Source organism: Symphodus melops (genome assembly GCF_947650265.1).
Source record: "Symphodus melops genome assembly, chromosome: 18".
Classification (NCBI taxonomy): domain Eukaryota; kingdom Metazoa; phylum Chordata; class Actinopteri; order Labriformes; family Labridae; genus Symphodus; species Symphodus melops.
In genome coordinates this window covers 9,151,156-9,174,681 of record NC_136708.1, presented here as the reverse complement: position 1 = coordinate 9,174,681, position 23,526 = coordinate 9,151,156, and the positions used below count along the sequence as shown (strand labels likewise).

The 23,526-nt window shown below is 40.7% G+C and overlaps 1 protein-coding gene across 2 annotated transcripts in view; it reads left to right on the top strand.

Annotated features, from left to right (window-relative positions):
• The window catches only part of csmd2 (CUB and Sushi multiple domains 2), a 226,631-nt gene that overhangs the window by 2,433 nt on the left and 200,672 nt on the right, over positions 1 to 23,526 (top strand). For both annotated transcript variants that reach the window (XM_079368716.1, XM_079368717.1), the window contains one exon: positions 18,056 to 18,272. In XM_079368716.1, the coding sequence (XP_079224842.1) occupies positions 18,056 to 18,272 (217 nt within the window). The remainder of the gene's footprint in view (positions 1 to 18,055; positions 18,273 to 23,526) is intronic.

Sequence of the window (23,526 nt, the reverse complement as noted above, 5' to 3'; positions counted from 1 at the left end):
TGAGACTCGGTAACTGGTGCGTGATTTTTAATTTCTTTTAATTTTTTTTTGCCTTTCGTATCCGTGGACATTCATCACAAAAGCTTGTGGCGTTATTTAAGAGGTTAAGCTTTTCGGGGGAAGAGCTGCAATGATTTTTTTGCCATCCAGAGCGGGTCCTTTGGCAAAGAAAGGCAAACCGTTTTATCACTGTCTTGGCTCGGCACCACAGAATGGGCACTATTTTTAGCAAAAGCCAAGAATACTGCCACGGCCACAATATGAATTTGACAGTGAGTCATGGCTCTGTGTTCGCCCACTCATACCTTTTGGTTGGACAGCACATAATCCACGAGTGAGTGGAAACTGGGCACATTTGAAGCACATCAGGCCGCGTGGTGTCATTCTGTTTAAGTGTGGTATCAGCTTGAGAATTGAAACGTGTCTCCCACCCAATACCTCCCACTTGTCGCCCACTTTTTGATCAAGCTTGTGTCATCAGCCACCCAAATGGTTAAGGTGGGTTGTCAGTTTATCTCGCTTTTAACTCAGTCCCAGAGATCCAGACAAATCTCCCCCCGCTTTCCTGTCGGGTAAATCTCATTGCGGCTATATCCGACGCTTTGGGTTTTATTTGCGTCCAGGGAACGTTTTTTTATTGGCCTCTCTCTTGCCGTTTGAGTCTACTTTTGGAGCCAGTGAAGCGACTCTAACTTATTGCACATATTTACGAAGAGCAGCTGCAGAGGCTAGACTATCTATCCGGCCCCCTGTAACAACGTTTACTTTAATCGTTGTCCATAAATATGGTTGAATATCGCACACTGAGGTGGTCTGGCGCGTCCCTTGGTGCTGCAGCCACCAGCAATTGCCCCATTCTCCCATTGAGCGGCACCAGAGCCTCACACTATGCTGAGAGGCGGTGCGAGCACGCAGGGAGAGGAGACTCGGAATTTGGGAATTTTCTCTCCCCATATACTTTTTCAAACACCAAATAACAGAGCAAGACTTGGTTAAGCAAAACTGAGGCTCAAACTGCATGCAACATGTGTGATGATTCTGTTGGCAAGCCATGTTTGATAAAACACGTGAACGTATCATGCGAATATCGTGCTTTAATTCACCTTATTTGATAACCAGTCTCACTCCAAAAAGACACTGTTGCTTCCAGTGTAGCCACCGACGCCCCCCCCCCACCCCCCCCCAAAGGGCCACGCAGACAAAGATAGAGATGTGTGTGAGGCATCTGACAAAGAGCTATTGAAGAGAGCAGCGCGTTCTCTCCATGGGATCAAAACCAGCTGTCCCAGTGGACTCGTAGCTCAATAAGCGGTAATCAACCTCTATTCATTCAAACGCAGAGGAAGATGAGGCAGAGGCCGCGAGGAGAGGAGGAAAGGAGAAGAGGAGGCAGACTGAGGATGACGTGTTTCGGCTCCTAACTCCAGCTCGGCCGATATTAAATCACTCGTCAGCGGCGCATGAGACAGTCGCTCAGCATGTCCATTTACACGCAAGATCACGCTCCGCCGTCCTCTCCTCTCCTCTCATCCACGCGCTCCTTTCTATAAAGGCTTCGTGTTGCGCTCATGATGCAACTCACAGTAATGTTATGAGGACTAGAGGGCTTGATGCCCCCTTTTCCTTTTTATCTTTCTTACTGGATGACATTTGCTTGTATTCGCACCGTCAGGCTCCTCAAGAAAGAGCAAGGTCGAAAATGTGTGTGCACGCGCGCAGAATTGCGTGTCCTTATAAATAACGCAGGGAGAAATCTCCCTGGTGGGGATTCGCTTTTGAAGTTCGAGAATCAAAATATGACAAATTTAAACTTGAACAATTTAACGTGGAAGACCTCTGGGGACACAGATGGACGAGGGCTGTTAATTGACTTATTTTTAATTATGAACTCCTCTTTTGAAACATCACTGTTAATGATTCGAATGAATTGTATCTCATACTTTAGTGCAGGAATAGGCCGCTTCGTTCTGTTAAACAAACTAAATCATTTGTTGTTTTAAATCAGGCTTACATCTGCCCAAAAGGATCCAATGATCCCACTGTAGGTTGATATTTCAGCACCACGGACAGAGCAGAGCACAGCTGAACTTTCTCTTCAACACCACGGACAGCACCCCCAGCCAGCAGCCTCAGCAGCAGCTGCTCCTCTGTGGAGGGCTCGCTGGCTACATGATTTGGGACGTCTCCAATGTTTTCATGGCTTTGAACCCTCAATTAGACACAGACTTCAAACCCTGGCTTGACAAGATCACAACATAAGCTCTCTGCTGTTGGGTTTATTATGAATTTGATACTATTTCAGGCATAGTGTGAGAAAAATATATGTTCAACCGCCATACTCCTACTACATTTTCTCACTTAAATAGCATGCAAAGCTCACAGTCATTGACAATAAGGACACAATTCAGTTTCAGTTTTGACTGTAATTTTATTTATTTTATTTTTTTCAGAAAAATACAAAATTCCACTATCTCACTTATGGATTTTTTTTAGCTATTTGGTATATGACAATGACTTAAAATTCCATTTGAACCAATTATTGTTTAGCAATAAAAGTAATAATCAGTCTCCAACTGATTAAGTGCTGTACTATCCCAACCTTCATTGTTCTGAGGTCTGTTAATTCATCGCCTCTTGTAAAAACCTCCGTCATGGAAGCGCTGGGTTTTCTATTGGATCATTGGCAAAAATACACATCTGTGGATGTTACGTGACATTTGAGTGAGAGTACTTGATCAGACTGTGGGAAAAAAAAAACACTGTTGAGTTCCTGCATGCCAATTCACCTATATCAAACACACATTGCCATGTGCCTTATGTTTCCCATATGTATTTCCATAATGAATATATGCACTTCTATACTCTACCTTTCACCTGTCTGCCTGCTACTCTCAATCTCAAATCCTGTTCTACCTGCATGCTCTGCTGCTTCCCTTTCCTCCCATCTGCTCTCCACACTCACTGTTGAGCAATGAAGGACTGAATGGGAGTTGAAAAACAGACATTATCTATTTACCCGAAACACAGAAATGTCTGGAATGCAAAAAAGAAAAAGATGCTTAAATATGTGTTGTCTATTTGATGAAAGAGCTGCGGAGTGGGAGAGATAGAGAGAGTGAGAGAGTTGCGGTCGAGAGACCGATAGAGATTGTGAAGATGTGGCGCACTAGGAAGAAAAAAGGGGAAAACAGCAGGACAGAATCTACTGTGAAGGGGAAATAAGAGGCAGAGAGGGGAGACGAGTGGTGGAGCAGAGGGGCGATAAGCTTCCACCAGCTGAGAGATAATCTAGGCCCTATGTTTCTGTGCACTTTTGAGTGCTGGGTGATTTTCCTCTCTTTAGTAAATGATCTATTTGAAGGCTCATTTTCTTATCAGGCATCAAGCAGACTTCTATTTCAGCAGCTAACAGTGTGTAAGTAAGCTTATGGGCATGTGTGGTTGTTTGGATGAGCGTGTGAGGTGCCGCCCCCATTCACTCCAGGATGATTAGACTAAAATGTTGACAAGCAGGTCATTAGCGAGCTCCAAAAGGTCTCTGCATGTGCGTGTTTGAGGCTTTAAGATCAAACAAGAACTCTGTGTCCTTGTGAGCACCCTCCTGTCCCCCCCCCCCCCCCCACCTACCTGCTGATATGTCACCCTCATCTTCCTCCTTCTACCTTCCTCCGCCATCCCTTCATCCATCTTTCCGTACATCCACCCCTCCCTGCCACCCACCTCTTTCTCCCTCCGTCCTCCTCTCTGGTGATTCACACTGTCATCTGTCTCCAGATGGCCGGAGCTCTGTCACTGTGCTTCGTCACACTGATCACAGCCACACAGTGACTCACACACACTCATTCACTAATTCATGCACGCTCACAGACTCCTTCAGGCCTTGGAGAAATGTCCATATTTGCATTCATGCTGCAATTCACAAGTGTACACATACAAACTTGATCATTAGACATGATGCACTTTCATCCAGAAACACTTTTGCATGATATCTTGATTGAAGTGTCACTCACTGTGATTTATCGGATTTATTTTTAGTCAAATACAATATATTATAAGATTTTAAAAAAAGGGGTTTTGCTTAGGAGGGTTGCCCCCTAATTGTCATACTATGATCTTACCAAGTGTACACAGTTGTGTAACTAATCAAGCCTTCCCCTTTAAGACAGGTGGCCTTGTGGGTATTAATTACTTGTGACGTAACTTGTACAGTAACAGGAAGAATGATTCTGTCCAGTATCAGAGTAAAATAAAATACTGAGCTCATGGTTCAGTGTAGCTGCTCCAAGAAATGTCTTCTTTCATTTCACTGCTTTGAATGACTTTGAAGCATCTGTTTGATACAATGTCATCACAGGATCTCATGGCCATTAGTTAATTGGATTCCTAAAAGCTACAACTACCGATTTTTTTTTTTACTTTAGCGTTTGGTTTTACAACAGGCGAAAGATTAATAAAACTCCTCTGCTAAATAAGAGTTGATCCTCACAGCGGGAGACTATCCCTTTCAGATGTTGGGGGAGGGGGTCTCCTGAGACAAAATGTAGCATTAAACAAATTAAAATGGAAGTAGAAGACCAAGCAACAAAGTCGGCCATAAAATGTTTTGATGAGAGTATTTAGATATTAATGCTGCGTGTAGTTCAACAGAATAAAGAAATGAGCTAAGAAGAACATACTGATGAATGAAATACGTAGTGCAGCAGTTGAATAATGGGAAAGGAGATTGTAGTCGTCTATCTCCTATGTTCAAAGGATATAAACATTACTTCCCCCTATCATTGGCTTGGGGAGAATTCTCCGGATAGTACCCTGCTGCGTTCTCACATCAGCTTACTCAGACTTGCAGTTGAAAACAATACTAGGGGACTGGCAGGAGAAACTCTGGGAAAAGTCTGTTTGAAAAAATGCATGTGTTCACAGTTCACACATACAGCTCCCCCTGCTGATATCAAGTCTATTTCCTGCATGTGTGGAACATACGCATGTTATACATGACACAAAATAATGTTAAGATTAATGTTCTGTCTCCTCGCAAGTTGTTTTTTTCTTCGGACATATAAGAACCATTCAAGCTTTAGCCGTTAGCATTGTTGTCAATTGCTATGCCTTGCCCTTGAAAGAAATTACAATTTAAAAGGCTTGTTATTCTGTTGGATTATTCCTCTTTGCAATGTCAATGTAAACGTAAAAGTGAAATGAACTATGACAAACCCATTTGAATCAAGACATTTATATGTCTAAAGGCTCTGGTTGTAGATTTGGGAAATGAAAAGGCTACTTGTTTCCTTTAATGTCTCTCAGCATGAGCATGGTGGTAAATTAATAAATGCACATTTTGGCTGCTTTGCATGCCAAGGGAACATAAATCCAGCACTTTTGCTTTTATCTGGCAGTCATATTTATATGAGTCATATTCAAAAGCACCTCTTTTAGCTTTTACTGTTACTCTATAGGCTTTTAGCTGCTCAGCTACAAACAAGACATTGGGTGTTGGATAGATGGGCCGTGGTAAAGTGCCTTGCTCCAGAATGTTGCAGAAAAAGGTTTCTTTTATCAGTCCATCTATAGTTCCCAGTAGAAGGCAGTTGAAGAGCATAGGTTGATCTTCAATAGATCCAAATATGTGCTAGAAGTGTTGTGAGGAATGACATGTGAGGAAAGCAGGAACATATATTTTCATTCAATCTTAACTGTATTGCTATAGGTGAAAATGAATAAGAGATATCCAAAGCTTACATGTATTTATCCCTGAGCCATGTATACAGCAGCAAAGCTTTAACAGACAGGTCTCAATCTCGTTTCAGTTTCCCATTTTCCTGTTATTATCTGACATGAGAATTTGCTCTGACTACTGTAAATCCCCACAAAGTGAGAGATAGATGTAGATGCCCTGTCTGTCTTGTCCAGACACGGAGCTGAGGCAGGTGTTTCTTTAGCCTCCTGATTTACACTGTTCTTATCAGATATCAGTGATCCCACAGATTGATGATAAGATCCCAGGCAGGAGCTATCCTGTCCTTGTCTTTCCCCCCCCCCCCCTCCTTTCCTGTACGACCTGTCTCTCTATTCAATGTATAGGCAATCTGTCAGTGGACTTTTTCTGGGAAAGCAGCTAAGTCATCATGTGGAGACAGTCAGTCAGTGTGTGTGTGTGCTGATTGAATTCCTAGACTTCTCAAGGATCAATAATTGTTTGCATCCTAAGCAAATAATCTTTCATGTATATGTTATATACCTTAGATTTAAATAATGAGTCCTTAAAAATATAATGAAACGTGTTAGTCCAGACGGTAGCATATTTTTAACGTACTTTTTAATTGTAATGTGGGGGTTTTTGTGTTTGTGTTTTTAAATAGATTGTTGCAACTTTTAAATCTCAATGTAAATTTAAAGATACAGCGAGCTGCCAGTTAGCTTAGCTTTGGAAAAAACACAGGACACCGAGTGAAACCATGAGCCTGACTCCTCAGAAGCATGAGAAATCCACCTCCAGCACTTCTAAACATTACTAAAGAACATTATTATTATTATTATTTTTTTATAAAAGCTGCATGTTGTGTTATTGGGTTGAATCTTGCCCTTTCTTGGGCCCTGGTAGTGGAGAGGTTAGTGTGTTCACCCCATGTATGGAGGCTTTTGTCCTCCAAGTGGGCGACCCAGGTTGGAATCCGACTTGTGGCTCCTTTCTTGCATGTCATAGCCCATGCTCTCCCTCCCTGCACTATCCACTGTCCTATCCCCACAATAAAGATAGGCCTACTCGGGAGAGGGTTGATCTAAAAATGTTCTCTTTAGAAGAACGTTGGACTACAGGATGTTTGCAATGCAAGCAGCAAATGAACCAATCGTTTATCTGAAATTGGTCTAAAGTGCATCTTCCTGAGTTCATCACTCTGTGTCCAATACCCAGACCAGTTTAATCTGACCTTACATCCATTGTCTGCTGACTCACGTTACGTGTTGTGCTTCTACAAAGAAGATAAATTACTAATGAGAAAGGAGGAATTGAGCTTAAAGTCTCTTCTGATGTTTTTTACCACAGAAATGGACCACACAATATCACACGGCTGTGACACGACAAGCCTGTGTCTCTTTAATTGATATTCAAGATGGAACACAGAGGAAACTGCTTGTTTCAAAGCTTTTTTCAGTTTTTTTTTTTGTTCATACAAATTTGATGTAACCTTGTCCCTGAAATAAATAAGACACTGATTTTATGTTTTGATCAACTATGTTCTGAGAAGTGGTTGCCAATCTGCCAAAAAATGTGTTTTCCCTCTATCTTAATATCTTTCTAATAAAAATAAACAACATTAGCTTTAATATATGGACGTTCCGTACCAATTTAGAAGTTCCTATAGTATTACATGTATAACCTATGATTCCCCAAACAGTGATTTTATCTGTCGATGTGTTTGAGGAGGGGTACAAATTAGGCAGCTAAAGACAGATGGCCTAATATGACATGAAGAGTGCAAATCCCCTTGTGTCAAATTTGCGATTTGCTGTATGTATAATCCGTATGAATAAAATAACTTAACACTTGACAATAGGGACTTGTAGTATCAGGAATGATCCAATGGTATACAGTGTGTACACATTTATGGATTAGCCCCACTTTATCTTTGAATTATAGTGCCCATAGATTATTTCTGTCATGTTTTCCTTTGAATACCAAATTAATAATTCTATGTATCAGAAAGATGAGTAGAAAATAGTCTTATCCAATAAAAAAGCCCCCCCAAAAAATCATTGAAGAATGCAAGGTTAGGTATAGGCTCCTATTTTATATTACAGACATGTAAATCTCATCCCATACATCATAAACAGAGCAGTTGAAAGAAGCACATACAATCTGAAAAGAAAGGATCTTTAGTGCATTACATCCATGATGTAATCTCACAGATATCATCCATATCATGACAATACAGACCTAACTGTTTTTGCCATTTTACAATTTTGATTGTAAATGTTTTCCATTGTCATAGTTTCTGCAGAGTGGAATCGCAGCTTGAAGGAAAAATGTAATTTTTCACATCAGATATGTTGTCATCCATTTGGGAGGGAAGTCTGTGGTATATCATTTCAGCAGGCGGTCCTGGGCTGACACTTAAGCCTTCCTGGGGGGGCAGTTAGGATCCGAGTTAAGAGGTGAAAGTGTGCTGCAGTAAGTTGAAGTGAGGCTGATTGATCGTCTGCTGCTCGTCCATCTCTCAGTGATGGGCGAAATGGTTCAGCTGGGACGGCCATGACCTGACCTTTGGATCAGTGCTTCCTCTCTGTTTTAATACAAACCGCTCAGACAGGATCAAATGTTCATGGATGACCACTTACTAACACACACATAGGTCAACATGCTTACCCAGGATGATCATTTTATAGATTGAATACATCCATTATTGCATTAGCCCACCTCCTGTTGATACCATTGATTGGTGATAGTCCAGAAAGTGCAGGGGTTTTTTTTTAACAGATTTATGTGCAAAAACGCAGCAGGGTGTCACTGTGATTGTCTCTTCACCATAGTTTCAGTCTAACATAACTCATATAGCACAACTGTCAGATGTGAACGGAATGAAAATGAGGTGATAATTGAGTTTCCCTGTTTAACACATTAGTGTCACACATAATGCTTTTTTTTCTTTCCCATACAGTAAGTACAAAAGAGGCTTGGCGAGAAAAACTGGCATTTGGCGAGGCATGCATGTGTGAAAAAGGGTGTGAGTGGTTGTACTGTATGTGTATGCCTGTGTGGTAGTGGTGGTGTGGGTGAGATTAAGTGTTGAGGCGGACTCAAACAACAATAAATAATTCAGTAAAGGGATTTGTCTTCATGTGTTCTCCTATTTACTTGTTTTCATGGGAACATTATACAGCTTTCCTGGCAGGAGCCGTGAATGAGACTTTGTGGACTGCACTTCTCTCCTTCAAGTTCTCTTTTTCTTTCTTTTTCTCACGTTGGAGGTAGTAGAACCCAGATGACACATCGAGACAGATGTGAATTAGAGTCTAGAATTGTCAGATTTTTTTTTTTTTTTTTGCACAATTTAAAAAAGAAAAGCTCCTGAAAAAGCTTTTATGATCAGAGAAAAAACATACATGGCATAGCAAAGACCTGACACTATCAACTTATAAACTCTCATCCAAAAGAGCTAAAAGTTTCTAGGACACAGATGGCTCGAATGGCATTTTTCCAGCAGACAAGAGGCTGTGAAACGTTTCTCAAATTGTGCACAAGTAATCTCCAACGCTCACACAAAGAACGGCAAGGGAAGGCTACACTTATTCAGAAGGCACTCGTTTAGATAACAATTGTCTGATTAAAAATGGATGCAGCAAACCTGATGTCATGCATTGGTTTTGTTCCCTCTTTTTTTAAGGATTGAGTATTGTATTTTTGGTCTTACGTTTTGTTGGTTTATTTTTGCTGTAAGTCACCCTATGTAAAAGATAATGGTGCTAGGGTGACGCAAAGGGTTTGATACTATGGAATCAAAGCTGCTCAATCCATGCCTTTGGCTAAAGAATAACTGGGTGAATTAGCTAGTTAACCATCAGGTCAACCAAGGAGGGAGATTGTTTCTGTAAGTAAGTGAACAACACAAATAAATCAACTGATGTGATTTATTTTTTGATTTATTTCTGATGTGTAGTCTGTGTAGACATCAGGGTCATGGTAAATTGAAGCTCAATCCAAAGACAACCGGACTTGGTTAAAAACCTTGAAGACGTTTCACCCCTCCTCTCAAAGATTTCTTTAGTTCTGAACAAACTGATGCATGGAGCTAGAGACTGACACAAGCTAGTTAATGCTAACATTTGAAAAGTATAGCACTAGATTTGACCAGAAAAAAAAATAGAAGTAAGACTTCTTGGACCTTCATTAAATCCCACAGAATTCCATATTATTTTTCGTATATTTGAAAGAAAACAGAAGCCTCGAAAAGTCTAGTTCATTGACTGAAGCAGCTGAGATAACAACTACAATACCCAGCCCCTAATTATGCATCACATACTGTATCCCCCTTCATAACATAAACAGGTGTGGTGTATTAAAATTGTATTGTCGCCAGTATGATTGAATGAACAGTACCTAAACAGTGTCCATGTAGCAGGCTGTGATTACATTAGAATTATATTGTAAAGTTGAGCATTTATCATGGAGATCATGGGGATTGATTCACTTTTTGCATCACCCTCAAGTGGTCACTAAAGGAACTGCAGTTTTTGGCACTTATCCATTAGCTTTTCTTTCTGAACCTTGTAGGTTGCTGCTTGAATGTTATTGTTAAAGATCTACCACAAATATGTGCACAACGTGAAACCACACTGACAAACACACACGCTTTTCTCCCGGCATCTCGGCTTACTGTGTTGTGTGGGAGGCCCATTTGTATCAGCGCTGAATAAACTCCCCCACAAAGACCGGGGGTCTTTGTGAAAGGAAAGAACATCAACCATAACATGTCTTTGACTCTGAATGGGCTGTTTTTCTATTGATTAGGTTGAAAACCTTGGTGCGAGTTTTTCAGAGGAACTGTGTTGAGCTCGGAAATACCAACTTACGAAAGAGGGCCGCTTAAGAAGAGGAAGCGATTATGTAAATAACATGTTGTTTGTTATGGGTAAAATATGGCATAGTATTAGGCATTTATTTAAGTGTGTGGGCAGCTTTTTTTTTGTTGGGTTGGTTGCAGGTTATTTTGGCTGGCTCTCATAGTGGTAGTTAAATATGACCCAGCTGGAAGGAACTGCCTGCCCCCCACCCCCAATCCCCCCTCTTCTCTTCCTCTCTGTCTGAGAGAACACTTGTTCCATTGTGCCTCTTTTGCTAGCATAGATTCAGGGAAGACATTTCCTTTTTCTATTCCCCAGTCTTCAAACAGAGTTGTATGAATGTATATCTCTAGTGCCTTCTTCAGTTTTGTCCATTTCTCTGACACAGCCTACAGTCTGCTTCATGGTGACAACGTTGCCCAAAAATCCCTTTGACAGCCACCCACCGATGCAGATATACAATCTTGCACTCATGCAGGAGTGTATATCTGCATAAATGCATCATCTTTCCCTCAGCATGCAGCTGCTTTCTTTGGCTTTAATCTTTGGCTACATTTTTTTTTTTTGCATGTGGGTGTTGTTTATTTTCTTGCAGAGCACATTTCGCCCTCCAGCTGCAATGCTTTGACAATGTGTTTTTGTGTGTTTGCACGTGTGTTTAATAAGTATGTGTTGCCAAAGGCATCAACACATCATTGAAATAACTGCCATAGCCTGTGATGAGAGTGTCACAACTGGCAGTTGAAACATAGAATGGATGCATGCGGCTCCTGATTTACAGTTGAGTGTGTGCATTGCCAAGCGCATTTAGGTATGTTGTTGCTCCAGCGTCCTCTCTCGGCATGATTTTACACAGATCACTGTTTTTCTTCACACATTCCTGCAGCACAAAGCCATTTCAACCATCGGATGTGCACCATTATGTAAAGGCAAGCTCCATTTTTCTGCCCTTTTAAGGGAACAAGATTTACCATTCAGCCTAGTGGAAACAACCTGTGAGGGGAGGGCTAAGTAGGAGCAACCCCATCCCAAGTGCCTTCCACTGCATTTGGCTTGTCTGTAATGGCAGACGGTGTCTTCCTGGCCCTGACATTAGCCTAATGTATGGAGACGAGCAGGATCGCTGAGCTCACCCATTTCCATTTTAATGGCGGCCATCTAGAGGTTAATTCGGATATGATGCGGTCAAGGCATACATATACGCTGACACGTCAAGAGACAAATAGCAATGCTGAGAGGATCTATGAGGCGGAAGGGTTTATCTTCCCACCAGGGAGGCTGTTACTGGCAAACACACACACTCACACACACACACACACACAAACATTTGGTTGTTTGAAGTTTACTCATGGGATGGGTTATATGTGATAGGTGACGGCTTTGTTGCGCGATAAACCCCCAAGTGGAGCGCTTATTTGGTTGGAAATGATTCCTTGTTTAGTCCAATGGGATGCACATTTTGTATAGATATAGCCCCTGATAGACTGCATGTTTGAAGGTTTTATGGCTTCTCTTGAGAATAACGAAAGAGCTGAATCTGCATTTTCGCCTTTATGTGCGTGAGACTTGGAATATGTGCTTCATGGTTGTATCTCAATTAAGATGAGTTGCCTCATGGTTCATATGAGGGAACTTTCTTTAGAGTTGCTTTTGCAAATTATAGAAAGTTTTCTGTTCCTATCATTACACCATTGGCTTTTGGGGTTTCCATCTCACACACAAAAAAAGCACATTGTCTCAGTATGGACATGTTGGAATTCTGCTAGACTTTTCTTAAACATTAAACAATGAGCGTTCACATGGATACATGAAATTCAGATTTCAGAAACCTGTTCAAGCTCTTTTCCTGGTATTGGAAAAGCTTCAATTGCTACTTTGAGTACTTTGAATGACTTTCTTTTCCCAATAGAAGAAATAAACACTTTTAATATTGACTCTTTAATATTGTCTAGTTGTGTTTTGACCAAAAGGCATACTTACTGTAAATGTAGATGAATAAGCTAGACAGAGATGGGAGGGATAAAGACATGGAAGACAGCGAGGGGATTTTCTAGTGTCTTTATTTTTTTATGTCTTTATAGTATCAGTGGAACGGGATGTTGGGATTATGTTTCGTGGGATAAAATGTCCTTCCTTTCAGAGTAAATGCAGTCAGTGTAATTGCATCTGAGCAGGGACTTACATGAAGACATGTAGACGTGACACTATACCCTCTGAGGATATAGGGATTACATTCATACATGTGCTGATAGCTGACAGCTGATACCACTGTAAATAGACCTGCACGAACAAACACAATACACATCTGTACACACACACACACACACACACACACACAGACACTGGTGAATCATCACACCATATAGACCTCTGGGATCTGTTAAGCGAGTAGATTAGACACTGTCTTGCTGTGACTGTCACACTGGCAGTCTGTGACCTCAACGCAAAAGGGCAACAAGAAACAGAAATTAGGTAACAAGTCCCTTCCTTTAGACTTCCTCCTCTTTTACAATCACTAGCACCCGTTGGGTGAAGCTCTTCCTGTCTTTGACCCTTGTCCTCAATTTTTTAACAGCCCTTAGTTTGCCTTCATACTCACCTTTTTTTCCTTCCATTATTTCTCAAATCCATACATCTTTTTTACGTCCATACATTAGGTCTGTCCGTTGTCCATCTGTCTGCCCCCCCAGCCCCTACTTTCTCACACTTCTTCCGTCTCCTTCTTTACACTTTGACGGTTCTCTGTCTTGCCAGAGTACAGCACACTGACCAGCGGTTCGTCAAAGTGTCACAGTGCAGAACCGCAGCTCTGCCCTCCCGCTAACAAAAGCAACTGCTCTCGCAAAGCAAACAATAGCTCATGCACACACACACACACACACACACACACATTTAGAACTGGAGATCAGCAGCTCCAACAAGGTCATACTCTTCATGTCCGAACATTTGGCGGCTAGCAAGCTGTAGATGGTTTATGCCAAGCAGATGCTGCCAGTGTACTAAGCAGTGTACAACATAACTGTTGAACATCCACAGATCTGAAGGGTAGTTAACATTTCAGGACAAGCCAACACAAACAGTCTCTGTGCTGAGGGATAAAATACAACAACCACATACAGCGAGTTTGCAATTTTCCTAATTGCTGAACCAGCGTATTTGTTACACCTCCATATTCCTAATGACTCACCTGATCTTACACAACTTGAAAAAATATGACCTTCTACTTTGCCGCAGGTCTAGGCGCTGGAAAACAGCTCGGCCAGCAGTCTGTTTATGTAGTCGTTATTGTGTGTCAGTGAGGTCAACTGCAGGATGGGCTCTCCACTGCAGATTTACACTAAGGGGCTCCACTGCAGGTCACCAGCACCCAGCAGCTAATTTCATAATGCACCCTGGGCGAGGCTTTAATAATTCTGCCCAGCTCGGGAGTGCAGGAATCTACTTAATCAAAAGCTCTGGGTTTTTCAAAGCAGATTAACAGAGAGTACTCTGGTTCAGTATACTTTAACCACACGTTAACCACAGAAATCGATGTTACTACATTATGCCGTTAAAGCAAGCCAAATGCATATATATTCATATTTAATATTCATCAAAGTTCATTCTCAGGTGAGTAACATTAAAGTATCTGTTGTTGTCTGATTTCATTGTATCAACGTTTTTCACAGAAAGGACAAAATGTTTCTTCCTGCAGCCCCAAATAAAATCAGCCTCTCTAAAAGCACTACCTGACTCTTTTATCCATTACTGTGTGCGTCAATATCGATTTAAGAGTCGGTCACTCGGCACAGGTGCTCCAACTTCAAAATAATCTTCACTGGAGCTCTTTGCACTCTCAGTAGAATTATTCCCCCGTGTGATTTTTTTCTTTTTCTTTGCTTCGCTTGATTGAACCGATGAAACACTGAGCCTGGTTTGCTGCCTGCTCAATCCCCTGTCATAAATCGATCAATCAATGGCAGCATGTTCAGTCCACCTATGACACATATATGCAAGTATGAAATGCTTTTATGTATTTGCAAAATGAATTCTTTTGATGTTCTTTCTCATTTGTTGCGAAGGAAAGATGTTTACACCATGTTGATGTGAAAGCTTAATCAATAGTCCCAAAGTCATGACAGTTAGAGCTGCTCTTATGGAACGTTTATTCTTTTTTTTTCTTCTTTTTTTAAAAAAAATCAGTCCTGTAACTGAATTTGTTCCTGAACCTTTTCAATGGTGAAGTGTGACAAACGGAGCAGGAAAAAAAAAAAAAGAATCTGTGTCACAATGATTCATGCCACTTGAATCATCACGGTCAAAGTCTGTTGACATTTGGTTTTCCATTCACCATTCTTTAAACTCAGTGCACACTTTTAAGCAATACCTTCATACTGTTGACTTCCCTATCACAGCCTTTTTGCAGCTTTTTGTATCTATAACAACTTTGAGATTTGCTCTGCTATTTGTATTCCTGAAGCCCTCCCTCTCTGCTGTTTGAAATATTAACAGTTAATCTTTCAGACTTTATGATCAGGACTACACCCCTAGCTGTTCTTTAGCGGTTTCATATAAAGAAATAGCAGACCTTAGAATTGGATAATCGACTTCACAGAATCAAATCTTCAACAACACCATGCAACAACGTAAAATAATTGTCCGTTAAGCCTCCAGGATCCTTTTCATCATGTTGCGAAGCGTTTAATCTTGAAACAAATGAATAACATTTTAGTTGCCTTAACCTTCCTGGTTTTGTTTTGTAATTCTAGTCTGCACATACTGGCTCATTGCCTATATAGGTTCACCGTCCACTCTGACCCCTATCAGGCTCTTCCATCAGACAACCATATGAGACATTGATTTGGCATTTGTCAGATTGAGGCAGGATAATGAGGGAGCTGATTGGGAGATTATTGGCCAGGCTGCGTGTATGAAAATCAGGTAGGAGAGGTGGATTTGGAGCTTTTTGACTGGATATTAGTATTGACCTGATGGTAATTGGAAGGCTGAATGCTCACTTGCTGCACCCATTTAAAGGCTTTAATGAAAACTGTTAAGGTGGCTACTTTTGTTCTTTACTCGTGCAGCTGAAAACGGAGAAAACACACAACAAAAAAATAAAGAACCTCACACTGTGATGCTTGGTTAGGTTCATCCCTCCATACAGTATGTAGATTTATTTTATGCTTCATTTATTTTGCATAATATTTTTTATAGAATTCAATGCAGTCTTTTCTAAGAGTTCATTGCAACACTAGCAGATCTCAACAGAGCTTGACACTTAACACAACATCATAAATGTAAGTAAAGTGCATTCAAGTGGCCAGGGCTGAAGTACAAAAACATGAGCATCTTTTGGAAGAGGTCAAGCGCATATGAAGCGCTGTAAAGTGATGGCTAAGAGAAGGCCAGGCTTGTTTTTTTTTTTTTTTTTAACAAGAGACAGGCCCCAGGGAGCCAAGAGTTGCATGATGGATATACTGTGACTGGCGATACTATTATCCTCCTGCTGCTGCTGATGCCATCCAGACAGTCGGGATCTTTACCTCCTGACACTATCTCCTCTTTTTTCCTCTTCACTGCAAAAAAAAAGCTAGAGCTACCAGGTGTAAAAAAAAAAAAAAAAACTGATGTAGGTTATGTGTATATGTGAGTGTGTGCGTCGTCTGGTGTTTTTCCAGCAGCATCTCAGAATTCACAAAGACGTGATGTGGCAAATAGCACCTTCAGTCTTAAACACAAGGCTTGATAAGAGCTGCAGAGGGACATTCAGGGTTCACTTGTCTGGCTCACCAGGGATTATGCATATCCATGCTTATTTTTATGTCATTTTTTTCTTCTTCTCTCTGAAAAAGCCTGTTTAAAAACAGTTTTTTAAATATATATATATATATTTATATATCAGCCAAAGGGGGGGAAAAAATCAGTCCCAGTTCTTTTCTCTCGTCACTTCTCTTCATGCTTGGCGTCTTATTACCTGTTAATCCCTGCTGGTTTTTCCAAACAAGAAGCATGTTTCAGAATGAACATTTGGCAGGTCTTTATAGTTGTGGGATTGTTCTATCAGCATACAAAGCAACACTGTGTGTTTCCCAGGCATTCAACAGTGATACAAATTCCCCGCTGCAGGGATTTACCAAAGCAACGTTCATGTATTTTAAATTGTTGAAAGCTGCATTGTGTTAATGCCTGATACTTGCTGGAATGTTCCTTTTTTAATGCACTTAGGTAGTACAGATTGATTTATCCCACAAAAAACACAACCGTGAATATGTAACAATACAAGAATCATATCACTGCAAGTGTTGTGTTGTGTTGTTTGAGATGAATAATGTGTGTTGTCCAGATAACAGATGTCCTCCAATTATGCTTTCCTAATTACATTTTAATCAGGCTGCATTAAGATTCAGGTTTTTGGCTGCAGCACACAAAGAGAAAATACAGATCACTTTTATAAATAGCATGTATTGTTGCATGGCATTCTAATTTAGTCCCTCCACAAGGTTATTTATGTATGCACGTTGCTTCGGTGTAACAATAACTTTGCCTAGGTTGGCTTTTTGTTTTCTGGAAAAGGAAATCAGTGCTCAATGTGTTGCAGTCCTGCTTGTTTTAGCTCCATCGCTACAACACATATGGTGTGAGATTGTTTAGGTGATGTTGTCAATAACAGCTGAATGCTAATGTAGCTTTGAAGATGAAAATAACTTTATTAGCCTTATTTCCTATTTGAGGCAAGAACCATGACCAACTTAAATGTGTCGAGGATTAAATTTGTATTGTTAACTTCTGGCAACACACGGGCAGAGCTACACAAACTATAAGCACGATCACACATCAGACCACATTACCAATTAATTACAGCTAAATCCCTATCATTGATTAAAGGTCTTAGCTGTGCTTATAGATCAGTGAAGGATAAGTCATTTAGCCAAGAGACTTGAAACACGCACGCACGCACGCACACACACACACCGTCCTGCCTCACACTCCTCACATCCACCCCAAGCTCTGCACTGACATATGACAAAATACACAAGATTAAAATTTATAGTGGAAGTCAGCGAGAACGGTTGTGGAAGAAAATGTAAGATGAATGCAATTACTGTGGTACTCAAGTGTATCTCTCCTCCAGCCATGTCGTGTTTTAATGTGAGAATGTATTACTAATGTGGGGAAGGGGCCGGTGAGTGAACTAGTGTATCATGATGGAGGTTGTGAAAGCTGGGGGAGGGCATACCATTTAGCACTGCTACATTAATGGCACATGCTGCGCGCTGTATGTGATAATTAATGTTGCAGCACTTAAGGAAAACTGTTGGACCGTGTGTGTTTGATTGTGTGTATGTGTGTGTTAGTGTGTGTGTGTGTGTGTGTGTGTGTGTGTCTGTGCATTTGTATGATTTCTATAAGTGGTTGAAGTGGAGTGCCTATTTCTTTTCCCATACACTTTAAATTCTTCAGAATTTCTAACATGATTTGAACTCATTATGACAGTTGATTTCTTTTCTTTCCACAGCTCAAAACTGCAGTTACACACTACACAGTCCCAATGGGACGATAGAGAGCCCCGGCTACCCATACGGTTATCCTAACTATGCCAACTGTACATGGGTCATTGTGGCGGCGGAGCATAACCGGATACAGCTCGTGTTTCAAGGCTTCGCCCTGGAGGAGGATTTTGACATCTTGTCTGTATATGATGGGCCACCAAGCCCGGGGAACCTGCGGACAAGGTAAATGATGTCTACTTCTACTCTGTAAATGTGATATGTACAAAAGCTGTTCAAATAGTTAAACAATTAGTTCAAACAATTAAGGTGGGTAGATGTACTGGCAAAGAGTTTCAAATTTGACAGAAAGGTTTTTGTGCAGTTAAAAGATTCTTTTTGGATGGTTAAATTAAATTACTTACATTTAAATATACTCCCTCTAACCATGTATCCAAATCATATTACTAATTGGTACTTGACTAATTTTGATAAATGAACACTTTCAAAAAAGGGCCTAAATTATTTATTACATTGTCATGACTGTCTACTATGAATGAAAAGCGAGAGTGCCTCAGGCTGTGGTGTTTTCTGAGCTGCATTGACATTGTGTTTATGGACGGGACAGCCGACCCGTCCTTTTGTTTATAAAAGTTGTTTTAGTCAAGGACTAAAGAAAGGAAAAATGACATGGCCTAATCTGCTAATTTGAATGTCACTTAAGTGTTTTTAGATCGCGGCCAATTTGGCTCAATGTACATGCAACGTGAAGCTACAAGCTAACTAAAGATCGCTAACACAGCCTGCTAACAATAATTCAGCCCACAGGCAATTCCAGCTTGAGGCACAGAACATTTTGTCCACCGTTTATACCAATGGTGCTTAATTATTGTGCGTTCCATTTGATAACTCATTCATTCAACACAAGGGGAGGGGGGTTGGAGGTGTGTCGCTGGATCAGAGTGGAGGCTACACGGCGGTGGTGTCGCTAAAGAGCATTCTTGGGGCGGGCGGTGAGGGGGGTTATACTAGTGCTCGTGGGCGACATCTCCTGGATAAAAAAAATTGCTTCCGTTTAAGACAAGTTAGCAATGAAGAGGCAAGAAAAAAAAAAAAGATTAGCTCTTGATCAGATTAATGCAAACCAACAGATTAGCCACATGTATTACTTGATTATTAAACCAAAGTGTCAGGTGCTCTGGACAAGCTTCCTTCTTAAGGTTTAGGCTTTGAATACCCTTGTTTAGTTTGGCCAACTCTGGGATCATAAGTAATTTACTCAGTGATGGTTTTATCCAAACCCAGCGGTAGATAATCTGTCAAAACCATTTGTTTTGTTTTCTGAGACCAAATTAATTACTGCACTTTATGTACAAAAACAATCATTACCAATGAAAACAATCAAATTAGGACCCCACCCGCATTAGACTTTAAACTGTCCTTTGGAGAGTCTCTTGGTGTTGATGAAGTCAGTGGACTGGAAACTGGAAAAGAGTCAAAACTTCTGGATAATCAAGACTGTAATCAGTGATGCATTCAGAGGCAGTTTGTGCGTGTTCTTTGGTGACTAATACATGATGGACTCTGTGGACAATGTGACAGCATCCAAGGTTATTCACTGGGATTCTGGGCCCATTTTGTGCTTCACAGCTCAGAGCATAAAAAATGGAATAAAACTCACCAGGGTGTGATGTTTCAAACAAACAATTTCTGAATCAACATTCTCATCCTGTCATGAAAGTGTCAATTTAACAGCCTGGGGAAGTGCTGCCTTGTGCTAACATCGCTGAAACTGTAACTGTAACTGAAATATTGGCTCTTTGGTTTGCAGACTTTAGTGCTCATTTAGTTTACACAGTTCAACTGAACCAGTCTGGATTTGGGAGATAAATATTGTTTGGCTGAAATTGCCATCTAAACAGCTCAACATATGTTTGTATTAGCTCGGATGATCAGATACAGAGCAGCTTTTCACTGATGCATTTATGTATTTTTGCAGCCTAATATCTGTCAGACCTCTTGGCACTCCCTCACATACAGGCTAACTTAATTAGCGACAATTGCTGCATTTGATCAGTGGAAGCTACATGAAAAGCTGCTTTTTGATTCCCGTCACCTTCTGCTTTGAGCTCAGCCTTGCAATCAGATTAAAGCATATGTCATACAAGCCCTCTAGGGACGCATGAGAGGAATATTCTTCAGGGCTTTTGTTATTGATGCCGTTTTGAGTCCCTGTTGGACTCTCAGTTTCTACCCCCGTCGAAATCTCGCTCACCTTTCCCCTGCCCCCTCCTCTTCCCTCCTTGCGTCTCTCATTCTGTGCCAGTGTTGCCTGCGCTGCATCTCCCTGCAGAAAGCGAATGAAAGGGAGAAGAAAATCCATTATGGATTGCTGTTGCGCGTTTTCTCCTCAGCCTTTTCTCCTGTTTGGACCTCTGGGCTCTGTTGTATATTGATGCTCTGGCGGGATGACGGGGAAGCGTTCCACTCTCTCTGAAAAAAGAAAATGTATTTGAAAAAAAGAAAAAAAGAAAGGAAATGAGGGGTGAGAAAAGAGAGACTATAAAGAACAAATGAAGGAGAGTGGGAAGCAGAAGCAGCGTTCAGGAGCTCACAGATCTCTCTTGGATTTCTCTTGTGTTGTCTCTGACCAGAATTCCTCTTTTCAAAGGAGGCATTTTGTGAAAGTGAGACTTTAAAAAGATAGAAAAGGCTGGAATATTTCTCCCTAGACTGCCAGCACATACATGTATATTTACACCCCCCTACACACAGTCACAGCCATATTTCCATACACACACGAAGATGCACATCTGATGGTTCAGTTCTCCTTTTGCTCTCATCTCCTACTTGTGTCAAAAGTCATTTTACCTCCATCGCTCTTGCTCCTCTTTCTCCTCTACTTCTCCTTATTTCCTCCACACCGATTAAAAAAAAGATGTTTTTATCTCTTCTGCCTGTTCTCCATTTTGTGTCCTGCATGCTGCGTTCCCTGCAGTTGATCACTCTTTCATGTATATCACGCCATAGGATGTGGAGCTGGGAATTCTTCCTTTGATCCGAAGTCATCATCAAAAATGAATGTTTTGCCTCACTTGGCGTTTAAAAGATAACCTTTGATTTATTTTTCAAAGGAGTCCCTATCCGTTAGATTTATTTATTTATTTGTTTATTTATTCCCTTCAATCAAAGCAAAGCCAAGGAATTTGTTGTTATCAGGAAGACGCTGGTGTACGGGTCGGTTTGGCTATAAGTGCATGTGTTGCTCGGTGTATAAGCACCTGGTTTGTGTTTGTGAGTGTGTCTGTTCCTGCAGGAGCTGCTTTATGAGTCACTATCATGAGTCAGTCTGTTGCTGCAGCACTTCATTAAACTGCTTATCCCAGCTAACGTCAGGGAATGCAAAAAAAATAAATGTATACTGGAACTTTGCATTGTTTGAAAGGGGGGAATGAGTATGCACAGTCATATATAGGTGAATTGCAAGCAGACACTTCCTGTGGAGATTTGTTTTTTGGTAAATAAGCTGAGCTGTAATTTTCAGAGGGGCTGTAATGATTTAGTGGTTAGGACCATCTTGCAACCTCAGTGTTGTGGAAGATCACAAATGCAAACTGTAACTCAACAACATCTTTTCAACATGAGAGACCTTGAGATTTACAGTAATATTTTATGCTTGTCCATGTGGAGTGATTTTACATGGTCAGGATGCATTGTCACAGCTGCAACTTCCGTAACTTCAGTAATGGAAGAGAACACTTGAAAGCACGAGTTGAAGAGCCCCTCATCAAAGTAGTCAAACTGCAAAACTTGTTCTCTCTCCAAACACATTAACATTTTCCCCGCCAGAGAATTCTAGAATGGTTGCCAGCCAGCGCCAGCCTTTTTCACCATTTTCACCAATCTTTCAAGACCCACAGAGTATTTTGTTCTTTGAATATGTAAATATTGAATACATCAAAAGAAAGATCAGAGCCTCTTTCATATACAAAAAACTATTTTATTCAAACCTCATTCAATCTTTTTTTATCAGCACTTGAATATCAGCCATTTTCACACAAAAAACAACATTCCGGACAAAAAGCTGAGAAAACAGCACTTTTGTAAAACTTTTGTATTTTCAAGAAAAAATGTGATTTTGAGTTTACATTTGGATTCTTTTTACTTTCATTTGACAACTACAGTTATATTTTAAAATAAATAACCCAGGTTGGTCCCATTGAGATTACAGTTCCGTTGGGAGCTACGCAGTTTGGATGTAAACAGCCAATCAGAATTACTCCCCCCCCCCCACCCCATCTCTGATTGGCTCGTTCTGCTGGCTGCATTTTTAATCACTGTGCTCTTGGAACTGTCTTCTCGGCCTCTCGCCAATGTGGCACAATAATATCGCTATATCTCCCCACCTTCAAATCTCAGCTCAAAACTCACCTTTTTAATGCGTCTTTGTTTCTTTTTTCAGACAAAGTATTAGAGTACATGAAGCTCTTTTACCTGACAGTTTCGGCGAATGTCTCTCACCTTCTTCAGAGTCTCACTGACAGCGTGTGACGTGTCAGACGGCAGATATTGACAGCCGGCACCTGTGGCACGCCCAGCAGGCCGCAGGTGCCGGCTGTCAATATCTGCCGGCTGAAAAAAGAAACAAAAACGCATTATTAATTGAAGACATAATTAATGTTTTTCAGTTACTCACCTTTTTAGTCCAGCCTATTCCGTATGACCCCCACATTCCTCACTGTTGTTTTCTTTTTATGTAGTTGATTGTGTTCATGTCGTTTTGTGTTGTTTTGATTTCTCTGTAAGGCAACCTTGAGTGTCATGAAAATAAATGCATAAATAAATGGAAATAAAATTTATTATTATTATTATTAGAACCAAACAAAGACACACACATAACCAAACACACACACACACACACACACTCCATAAAAGAGAAGAAAGGCATAGAACAATATACAGACATTAAAACATTATGGACTAGATTTACTAAATGTTTGCGTGTATTAAAACGTGTGCAAACTTGATACCACCAGCAAAAAATGTGCTATCTGATTTACTAACAGCGTGCAGTGAGGATTGCGTCTTTCATATGAGCAAAACAACACGTACTGTTCATTTAGTACGTTTGCCTTAATCAACATGCATAACGAGGCGTTTCTGCCCAAGTGCGCAAAATACTGGGAGGAGAACATGCAAAGAAGTTAAGTTAGTACATGTGATTTACCAAGCCAGGCAAAAAATTGCAGTGGTTGTGACGGTGTCTGAATTTAACACCTTTGAAAAGAAAGTCTAAGCTAATCCAAGAGCCCCAGTGTTATGCGCTGCAGTTAGGAGGAGACATAGGCACAATAAAAGACGTGTTAACGTGTTTAAATGACAGAAAAATGAATGGTATGCATTTATTTTGTATCTTGCTTCAATAATAGTTTAAAAGAAATGCCATGATTAAACTGTAACTGAACATTCACAGCGTCTGCATTCTAAAGAATTTCCACAT